General features: G+C 48.2%; 1 protein-coding gene across 1 annotated transcript; it reads right to left on the bottom strand.

Moving 5' to 3' along the window:
• Positions 1 to 5086: 5086 nt before the first annotated feature.
• On the bottom strand, positions 5087 to 10712 carry LOC133362479 (protein LSM14 homolog A-A-like). The gene is made up of 6 exons (XM_061581426.1): positions 10592 to 10712; positions 9916 to 10073; positions 9015 to 9159; positions 7692 to 7916; positions 6398 to 6503; positions 5087 to 5279 (listed from the first exon to the last, which is right to left on the bottom strand). The coding sequence occupies exons 1-6, from the start codon at positions 10710 to 10712 to the stop codon at positions 5087 to 5089; spliced, it is 948 nt and encodes a 315-aa protein (XP_061437410.1).
• Between the last annotated feature and the right edge of the window lie 445 nt (positions 10713 to 11157).

The following is an 11157-nucleotide window of genomic DNA, read 5'->3' as shown; positions in this document are numbered from 1 at the left end:
AGACTGCAGGGGCAAGTGCTGTTAGTAGCGAGCAGCAGCAGCAGCTACACACAGACAAAGGTCCCCCGTGTAGCCTCTGACAGACTGCAGGGGCAAGTGCTGTTAGCACGGCCGCCTTTGTCTCCCCCTGCGGCGATGCTTTCTAACACACACACACACTGCACAAAGTTAACTCGTTTGAGGCCGAGTCGACCTAGGTGATGAGGAGCAGTTGGGAACACGGCTGAACGTTGGGGCACATGGTTTACCTCAGGGTTGTTGTTGTTGTTCCAATCTCCATCAGAAGTTGTTGTCTTACTCGGCACCACTCTCAGGACGCCATCTTCTTTGACATTTGGCGGGAAACGCGGCCCCGCGCGCGCGCCACTTCCTGGTGGGCAACTCGCGCTCCCATTGGTCCACGCGGCGCACGAAGCTCCGCCCACCTCGGCGCCGATTGGTCGACTCGGTGTTGACGGGGAGGGGGTGGGGGGTGAGGAAACGAGACGCTGTGATTGGATGAGAGGGTCCCAGGAGGTTCGTGGGGGGGGGGTGTGGGCTGCGTTTAAATAAGAATAAAATAACATCCACCAACAGCGTGGACTTTAAACGTTACAACAAAAATGCACAGTATAATATAACTTACTATACAATATTCTTAGGTTTTTTCGGTAAAGTCACGTAGGTAAAAAATCTAAATTAATAAAAGTAAATTTTTTATTTTACTTTTATTAATTTTGATTTTTTTACCTACGTGACTTTACCGAAAAAACCTAAGAATATGAATCCTTGCAGTCACGAAAGCTTCAAATCTAGAATTACTACGCAATGTAGATATTTTTTCAGTCATTAGCGGCAATAGCCCATCCGCGTGCTGTGAGGAAGAGCCAATTGTCCGTTTTTTCTTCAAATAAATGCGGCAGCTGATTGGTTGGAGGGGGCCAGGGGGCGTGAACATGTGTAGCCCCGCCCCCTACCCTGAGTGGGCGGAGAACGTATTGAAGCTCCGCCCACTTCACGCTGATTGGTTGGATGGGACCAGGGGGCGTGAACATGTGTCGTCACCCACCCCCCACCACCTTCGTGGGAGGGGAAAATATTGAAGCTTCGCCCACTTCACGCCGATTGGTTGACAAGTCATCGATTGACCCCGCTCCTCGCCGCTGATTGGCTCTCGGTAACATTTAAAATTCCCTATGTAGGCTGGTCAAACTCTAGATCCACTCGGCCAGAAAACCCCATTTCAATTAAGTGTCACGTGACGACGGCCTCTTCAGATTGATAAGTTTTTTTTTCAATTTGCAGTTTCTGATGAAAAAAAATCAGTTTCCTTGTAATTTGTCTGATGATAAAACAAAAGATTCGTAATTAGTGCAGATTAGACATTTGAGTAAATAGTTTAACCCTGCTAAATAACCACCCACTCACTCACCCACTCACTCACTCACCCACTCACTCACCCACTCACCCACCCACTCACCCACCCACTCACTCACCCACTCACCCACTCACTCACCCACTCACTCACCTACTCACTCACCCACTCACCCACCCACTCACCCACCCACTCACTCACCCACTCACTCACCCACCCACTCAGTACACACACAGAGTAGACACACAAAGTACAGACACACAGTACACACACAGAGTACACACACAGTACACACACACAGAGTACACACACAGTACACACACACAGACTACACACACAGAGTACACACACACACAGTACACACACAGACTACACACACAGAGTACACACAGTACACACACACTACACACACTAGCAATCTAAAGCAACGCAGTAAATTCAAAGAAGCAATGTTCTAAAGCCAACAGCCGGTCAACTTTAATCTTCGCCAGACACTTCACCACGGCCAATGCGCCAATATACATTCCGCAACATTCAATGCTGCCTTGTGAAATACAAACACAACTCAATTAAATTGTCATGTCCATGCTCATTTCAGATTAAGACCGGTCGCACAAAAGCACCCATTTCAGGAGACAATTTAAAGTCCGACTTAACAGACATGTTTTACCTTCACCCATTAGACTAAAGTTCAAAACTTTCTTTAAAATTATAAACGTCTAAAGTGTTCAACCAAACGCGGTGTATACCTTGTGTACACACCGTAAACATTGCAAGAATCGCGTATCAATTAACAAAACCCACATGCAGACTTTTTGGTTCTTCCGGTAAAGTCACGTAGAAGGGAAATAATAAAACATCATAAATTACAATTCTCACGACGTTTCGGCCACAACGCAAGCAGCCGTCCTCAGGTGAAGAACAGGTCTGTCGGAAAGACAGCGTCTGAATGAAACACCACCAGGTTTGGCAGCGTATATTGCTGTGTATATTGCTGCCAAGCTTGGTGTGTTCATTCAGACGCTGTCTTTCCGACACACCTGTTCTTCACCTGAGGACGGCTGCTTGCGTTGTGGTGAAGAACAGGTCTGTCGGAAAGACAGACGCTGTCTTTCCGACAGACCTGTTCTTCATCTGAGGATGGCTGCTTGCGTTGTGGCCGAAACGTCGTGAGAATTGTATTTTATTATGTTTTTATTATTTTATTATTTCCCTTCTATGTGACTTTACCGAAAGAACCAAGAAGATGAATCCCTGCAGTCACGAAAGAATCTTTAAATCGAAACCCACATGCAGTCCTTAACGTAACGTTTCTTCAGACCCAACAACATTTTTTTTTTCAAATCAAACAAACCCCCAATATGTGTACGCTCTGGGTGGGAGCTGTGGTTCTCTGCAACCTGCAACAACAACAGCAGCAGCAGCAGTGAGCGGCATTAGCGACGTCAAGAAGCAACACGACAGATCGTGGTCAAACCCCGCAAAGGGCTGGATTGTCACTTGGAGAATTGCCGATTGTGGCCGACATTTCTCCGCGCCATCCAATCTCTAACGTGGGGCACGAGAGCGTTGACAAGCGACTGCCGTTTGAAACAAACTCCTCCACATCTTTATCTCACCGGGTGAGACCCACGCAGCTGTGTGAGCGCTCGTTGATTTAGAAGAGTTGTTCACGATGTAATACGCAAATTGTATCGCACTGGTCAACAAACAAAATAACAACATGTAGTTCTGGCCTGGACTTTTGCAGTTGTTCTGGACTAATTTCAGGGTGCCGATTTCCAAATCTGATCTCAAGATTTGCTCTATCACATCTCATTTTTAAATCCTTTATATTAAGTATGCTTGCTTGCTTGCGTGCTTGCGTGCTTGCTTGCTTACGACCGTGCAAATCTTTCGGTCGTTTTTTAACCCACTTCCCGTGATCCAATCGAGCTGACATTTTGCACACAGACTCGTTGTGCGAGACAATTAATGTTTGTGAAAATTTTTTTCCAAAATTTTACACTGTTTAGGGAAAACAAATTAAATATTTAATTACCAATTGCTTAATACTGGCAGACAATCATCTGACCCATAGGTGGCAGCCATCTCAAGCCAGAGGACGAGAGGACTCTAGCCGCCACGCATATAAAGGATTTATAGTGAAAAACTTTGTTTTTACGGGTTATACTTATTATGCTATCGGCATACCCCATGAAATGGTCTCTCTCTGATCCTCCACGGAGCAGCGTGTTCTCACGGGGAGAACCTCACAAGCAACATCAACAGACTTCCGTTATCGTGTTGCAGAGAGCCGCCCTCACCTGCCGGGAAGACAGCGTCTGAATGAACACCGCCAGGCTTGGCAGCATATATTTAAGCTGGGTTAGAGGAGAGCGCCTTGACAAAGTAATTTGCATATCACATATCAACAGAGGAATGCAGTTTATTTGTGGAAAATTCCGATATGGGATTAGTCACTACTTGTGGAATGTGTAGGAGGTGGGCGGGGGGGTTTCAAAGTCATATTATGCAGGATTAGCAGCATCGAAGGGAGGGAGTAGGGGTAGCATTAATAAAGGGAAGGAATCATATTCTTAGGTTTTTTCGGTAAAGTCGCGTAGGTAAAAAAATTAAAATTATAAAATAAAAATCACGACGTTTCGGAGGCAACACAAGCTTCCGTCTTCAGGTGGAACCATCACAGCCACGACAGCTGTATCAAGTAAATGTAATCTCGTAAATGTAATCTCTCATTTACTTGATACAGCTGTCGTGGCTGTGACGGTTCCACCTGAAGACGGAAGCTTGTGTTGCCTCCGAAACGTCGTGATTTTTATTTTATTTTACTTTTATTAATTTTAATTTTTTTACATACGTGACTTTACCAAAAAAACCTAACAATATGAATCCTCGCAGTCACGAAAGCTTCAAATCTAGAAAGGGAAGGAATGTTAATAGTACGGTAGCTGCAGCAGCTAAGCCACCACGTAAAAAAAAGTAAATTTAAACTACATCAGTGTCATCAATATACTAAATATACTCTCCAAACAGGTCCCTGCGGGGTGGGCTGGTAGGAGCAAACAAATACGATACGAAGGGAGAGTTTGAGGCCTAGTTTTAGGCTTTAGGCCTAGCTGTAGGCTTTAGGCCGCTGTGAGTTAATTTTTAATTTAATTTTTTTAATTAAAAACTATCTCAGGGAATTATAAGGGAATGTGACACTTGTTTAGCCAGGAAAGCCTCACTGAGTCTAAAGGTTTTTGTAGGGTCCTGCCAAGTGTTTGCAGTAGGGGGCGATGTTGCTACACCTAATCGGACATCGGACGGACGGACGATATAATCTATTGTAGGCTGGTCCACTTTGTTCATACCAGTATAAGCCGAGCTACTGTCACCGTCACCGCGGTCGTCACCTGTCTAGGCTGGACCTCGGCCGGCGGAGGAGGAGGAGGCTGCCCCCCCCTCCCCCCCCCGGCGGCTTTGGGCGCGACCGTAATTATAAACTACATCAGTATCATCAATATACTAAATATAGTCTCCAATAAGCTGAGCTGCTGTCACCGCGGTCGTCACCTGTCTAGGCTGCACCTCGGCCGGAGGAGCAGGAGGAGGCTGCCCCCCCCCCCCCCCCCCCCCCGGCGGCTTTGGGCACGACCGTAATTATAAACTACATCAGAATCATCAATATACTAAATATACTCTCCAATAAGCTGAGCTGCTGTCACCGTCACCACGGTCGTCACCTGTCTAGGCTGCACCTCGGCCGGAGGAGGAGACTGCCCGCCCCCCCCCACCGGCGGCTTTGGGCGCGCACGGCCGCCCGTCCCCCCCCCACAGGGCCCCGCGTCGGCGGGAGCGGCGAGCGAGCGACGTGGAGAGGTCCGCCCCGAACGTCGCCACATTCAGGCGCCGCTGCTCCGCCAACGTCACGCGGCAGTTCCTGGCGGGAGGAGGAGGAGGGGGGAGGGGCGGGGGTGGGGGGGTGAGCACGGCTGGTCAGAGGTCGCAGACGGGTTTTGATTTCTTACCCGTACCCGGCCGCACCAGGGTCGCAAACGGGTACCCGTACCCTACCCGTACCCATACCCTACCCGTACCCTACCCGTACCCTACCCGGAATGAGTGACAAAGGGTGACTCACCAGTGACTCACGGCCTACCCGTACCCGGCCGCACCAGGGTCGCAAACGGCTACCATTGGAACCTCATTTGCCAGCAAAAAATATTATAATTGTTTTTTTACCCTTTTATCTGGCAACAAAACTGACACCTTTATTACAAGGAGTCATGTTTGCATAGACCACAATACCTGCAGCCGTAATGCGTCATCTGTTCCAACCCATGTGAGACCAGGCTCTAAGGAAAGCTGTCTCGGGTATGGACCAATCAACTTCAAGGACAGTGCATATATTATCAGAGTTATGTTTTTTTTTTGCATTCTGACCGCAGGTATTGTGGTCAATGCAAACACGACTCCTCGTAAAAAAGGTGTCAGTTTTGTTGACAGATAAAAGGGTAAAAAAACAATGATCATATTCTGCTACTGCTGACAAATGATGTTCCAATGGTCTAAACCTGACATCAGAGAGGTCTCTGCACGGCTCCACGCCATCCTGCGTCTAGACAAATGTTCGTCTGGTGCCCAGTCAAACAGTTGCACGTCTTTCTCTTATTCTCGGGGCTGGGATTTTTTCCGAATCAAGTGCAACTACGCAATTCACGCGGCGTGCATTTTTTTTTTGGGCGCGCCGATTCAAGTTAACGTCACACATTTTTGCGACGCCCAAAGTTTCCAGATGTGCCAGGAACGGCACAAACAATTTGCCCAAGCTCTGTCATCCTATAATGGGATGGTTAGGCCAACTCCGTTTGTGAGTTTCTATACACGAGGTGGGGGGTGGGTGGGGAACAGCAACACCATCTCCGCACAGACGGAGACGGAGCCCGCTTGCTGTACTGCCACCTCCCCCATCGCCTCCCCCAGGCGTTGCACTTGAAGGCGAGGAGATCCAACAAGAACACACACACACCACGAGCGAGCGGCAGAGACGGACATTACCTGCCGCCGTCTTTGGAAATGTTGTCAAAAAAGCTCCTGGTTTTGTCGTAGAAGCAGCCGTCCAGGAAGACGGGGGAGCTCGTGCGGGGACCCCTCAGCTTGTCCGCTGCTCAAGGGGAGACACAACGGCAGAAGTGAGGGGGTGGCCTGGACAATTAAACACACAAAGATCCGCCCCCCCCCACCCAACCCAGACTCCACTGGTCAACACACATTCAGACGCTGTCTCCTCAACAGACCTGGTCTTCGCCTGAGGACGGCTGCTTGCGTTGTGGCCGAAACGTCGTGAGAATTATTTTATGTTTTATTTTTATTATTTTAATACTTCCCTTCTACGTGATGTCTTTACCGAAAGAACCAAGAAGATGGTCAACACACTTTTTCTGGCATAAGGTATTCCAACGGTTTTAAGGTAATTTAGTTAGTCAACATCTCCTAGCCACCGTGATGATGATGATGAGAGAAACACACAAACTCCAAATATACAGCAGCAGGCATCGTCAGGGTTGGGATCGAACCCACGCCCTCCTGCACACCAGGCGAGGTAGTTAACATCTCATAGCCACCGTGATGATGACAAGTTTGCAGTCGGTACCACATTGGGAAGTGTGTCAAAATTGAGTGACAAGATTTCTATTTTATGAGATCTCTTTTACCAGTGGCAAAATATAGTAGTAGGTTTTTACCCTTTTAAACTGGTACAAAACTGACACCTTTATTCAAGGCATCATGTTTGCAATAACCACAACACAAGTAGTCAAAAAAGCAAAGCAAAAGAAGCAACTCTGATAATGACAGGACAGTGCATATTATTATCATCAGAGTTGCTTCTTTTTGTTAGCTTTTTTGACTACTTGTGTTGTGGTTATTGCAAACATGATGCCTTGAATAAAGGTGTCAGTTTTGTACCAGTTTAAAAGGGTAAAAACCTACTACTAAGATTTCTATTGTGACGATACGGCAGCGGAGGACGAAGTGAGTTGTTGAGTGGCGGCAGCGTGTGAGTGAGTGAGTGCCCCCACCCCAGTATGACGCAGCTTTACCAAGTTTGCAGTGGGTACCACATTGGGAAGTTTCTAAAAATTGAGTGACAAGATTTCTATTTTGACGATACAGCAGCAAAATTAAAATTAATCGAAACGTCGTGATTTTTATTTTATTTTACTTTTATTAATTTTAATTTTTTACCTACGTGACTTTACCGGAAAAACCTAAGAATAATAAGAGTGACAAGATTTCTATTTTGCCGACACAGCAGCGGAGGAGGAAGTGAGTTGTTCGGCGAGTGCCCCACCTTCTCTCCGCTTGGCGTTCCTGCCCCGGAACTCCCTGTCCAGCGCCTCGCGGTCCAGCTTCGCGTTGGCGCTCGCAAAGTCAAACTCCGCGTCCAACTCAACGCACGGCTCCGGGGCCCCACGGGGAGTCTGGGCGGCAATCCGCTTCGTGCTCCGACACCGTCGCTGCTGACGCTGGGGGGACGTCTGCACCCCCCGCTCCACCGTGGCGCTCTTCCTCGCAGCTGTGGGAGATAGTGCAGCTGCGTGTGAGTGAGTGTGTGAGTGTGTGTGAGTGTGAGTGAGTGTGTGTGCATGAGTGTGAGTGTGTGTGAGTGTGTGTGTGAGTGTGTGTGTGAGTGTGTGAGTGTGTGCGTGTGTGCGTGTGTGCGTGTGTGTGTGAGTGTGTGTTTGAGTGTGTGTGTGTGCGTGTGTGTGAGTGTGTGTGTGCGTGTGTGTGAGTGTGTGTGTGAGTGTGCGTGTGTGCGTGTGTGTGTGTGTGAGTGCGTGTGTGTGAGTGTGTGTGAGTGCGTGTGTGCGTGCGTGTGTGTTTTTCACTATAAATCCTTTATATGCGTGGCATCGGTTTTATTTTATTATTCATTTCTGTTTTTCTTGAGTAAGAGTTTCATTTTTATCACAGTGGTATTTTAAATTAAATATGAAATTTTTTTTTTACCTAAAAAGTGTAAAAATTTAGAAAAAACTGTTTTCACGAAAATAAATTGTCACGCACAACGAGTCTGTGTGCAAAATGTCAGCTCGATCGGATCACGGGAAGTGGGTTAAAAAACGACCAAAAGATTTGCACGATCGTAAGCGCGCAAGCAAGCAAGCGAACTTAATATAAAGGATTTAAACAAGTATAACCCGTAAAACTAAGTTTTTCACTATAAATCCTTTATATGCGTGGCGGCTAGAGTCCTCTCGTCCTCTGGCTTGAGATGGCTGCCACCTATGGGTCAGATGATTGCATGGCAGCATTAAGCAATTGGTAATTAAATATAATATTTTTGTCCTAAAAAGTGTAAAATTTTGGAAAAAATTTTTCACGAACATTAATTGTCACGCACAACGAGTCTGTGTGCAAAATGTCAGCTCGATTGCATCACGGGAAGTGGGTTAAAAAACGACCGAAAGATTTGCACGGTCCTAAGCGCGCAAGCAAGTGAACTTAATATAAAGGATTTAAATAAAAAAACATCGGATTTCCGTACGACGTCAGGATAAGCTCCGTTAGCGAGCACCTGCAAAGGCTGCTGGCTGCAAGAGGGGGGCGGGCGGGCGGGCGGTACAACGCCCGGCCACCTTTGCATCCCCAGCGTTTACCGCGCCGCCCGTACCTGTGGCTCCTCCGTGTGCAGGCCGCCGCCCGTCCGCCGTGTCCCGCACGAGCCGGCGGGCTCCGCGCGTGCCGCTCCCGTGGCCGCCGCGGGCTCCGTGCTGCGTGTCCCGCTGGGGGTGGGCGCCCCGTGGTGGCGAGGAGGACTGGACGGGGGCGAGGGTGGGTGGTCACGCAGCGACGGGATCAATCGTAGCGTGTCCAGTAACAACAAATATGATAATTGTTTTTTTTATCCTTTTATCTGGCAACAAAACTGACACCTTTTTTACAAGGAGTCATGTTTTGAGTTGTGCGCCTTTTGGCGTCATCTGGTCCAACACCATGTGAGACTGGCCTCTAAGGAAAGCTGTCTCGGGTGTGGACCAATCAACTTCAAGGACAGTGCACATTATCAGAGTTATGTTTTTGTTTGCATTCCAACTGCAGGTATTGTGGTCTATGCAAACATGACTCCTTGTAAAAAAAGGTGTCAGTTTTGTTGCCAGATAGAAGGGTAAAAAAACAATTATCATATTTTTATACTGGCAAATGAGGTTCCAATGGTGTAAATGCTTACCCCGAGCTCTCATACTCTGATGGTGCATTGTCCTTGAGTTGTGCGCCTTTTGTCGTCATCTGGACCAACTCCATGTGAGACTAGGCTCTAAGGAAAGCTGTCTCGGGTATGGACCAATCAACTTCAAGCACAGTGCACATCATCAGTTATGTTTTTTGTTTGCATTCCGACCGCAGTTATTGTGGTCAATGCAAACACGACTCCTTGTAAAAAAAGGTGTCAGTTTTGTTGCCAGATTACAGGGTAAACAACCAATGATCAGAGTTAAATATCTCGGTGGGGTCCTGCCCGCTAAAGTAACCAACCAGTTTGGCGGCGAAGAGAACAGCTGCCCCCCTCTCACCTGCACGACGGCCAGGTGGGGGTGCAGAGCGGAGAGCGGGCACCCCAACGCCGCCAGGTCCTTGATCTCGCTGGCACGGAAGATGATGTAGTCGTAGATCTCCTCGCGAGGGGCGATGGCTTGCTCGGCGGGGCGACCCTCCGTGCCGCACACACGCACTGCGCACGCACAAAGACGACGCTAACGCCGCTAACGGTGCCGTGGTGGTGGTGGGTGTGTGGGCGCCACGGTGGTGAGAAGTGAACCACCTCGCCTGGTGTCTATCGGAGGTCGCGCTTTTCATCCCAACCCTGGCGTCGGTTTTTTGTCCATCACGTCGGGTTTTTGAGATGATGTCAAATATTGTTGCATTTTCAATAAAAACTTGCGGAAGAAAAATATTAAGTGAATGTGGATATCTACGTAAAATGATATTGTAAACACACTATCCTAAAAATACAGCACCGTATTTTAACACTAAAGCAGTCACTGATTTTTTTTCGATTTAAAGCTTTCGTGACTGCAGGGATTCATCTTCTTGGTTCTTTCGGTAAAGTCATCACGTAGAAGGGAAGTAATAAAATAATAAAATAAAACATAATAAAATTATTCTCACGACGTTTCGGCTACAACACAAGCAGCCGTCCTGCTGTTTAAGCCCTCACCCCCTTTGACCCGTGACCCTCCCGTGCGTGACCTTTGGCCAAGGCGACGGTGCAGTCGTCCGAGTTGACCCCGCTCAGGGTGCCCTCGTAGCGGATGCCGGCCATGGAGATCAAGCTCGTCCTGCTGCCCAAGCACAGCGTCCACGTGGGCATGATGCTGCTGCTGATGATGCTGATGATGATTCTGCTGATGATGATGCTGCTGATGATGATGCTGCTGATGATGATGCTGATGATGCTGCTGATGATGATGATGCTGATGATGATGCTGCTGATGATGATGCTGATGATACTGCTGCTGATGATACTGCTGATGATGATGCTGATGATACTGCTGATGATGATGCTGCTGATGATGATACTGCTGATGATGCTGCTGATGCTGCTGATGATGCTCCTGCTGCTGATGATGATGCTCCTGCTGCTGCTCCTGCTGCTGCTGCTGCTCGTAGCCGCCGCCGGCTCGAGCTACGGGAGACGACGAGAGGGGAGGGTGGGGCCGGGCAGGAGGAGGGGGGGTCATGGTGGTGATGGTGGTGGTGGTGATGGTGGTGGTGGTGATGGTGGTGATGGTGTTGATGGTGTTGATCGTGGTGAT

The sequence above is a fragment of the Lethenteron reissneri genome, unplaced genomic scaffold, assembly GCF_015708825.2.
Source record: "Lethenteron reissneri isolate LAM-NWPU_2019-01 unplaced genomic scaffold, ASM1570882v1 scaffold_1496, whole genome shotgun sequence".
Classification (NCBI taxonomy): Eukaryota; Metazoa; Chordata; class Hyperoartia; order Petromyzontiformes; family Petromyzontidae; genus Lethenteron; species Lethenteron reissneri.
The sequence above is the reverse complement of the archived record's forward strand: the minus strand, read 5'-3'. Positions and strand labels throughout refer to the sequence as shown.

Bases quoted from the DNA above. Each gene is read 5' to 3' on its own strand.
- LOC133362479 (XM_061581426.1), bottom strand. From the start codon at position 10,712: ATGCCCACGTGGACGCTGTGCTTGGGCAGCAGGACGAGCTTGATCTCC. The intron at 10,074-10,591 runs GTCACGCACGGG...GTGCGTGCGCAG, and splicing joins CACCGTCGCCTTGGCCAAAG to TGCGTGTGTGCGGCACGGAG. The intron at 6,504-7,691 runs GTGGGGCACTCG...CCCCTTGAGCAG, and splicing joins GAACGCCAAGCGGAGAGAAG to CGGACAAGCTGAGGGGTCCC.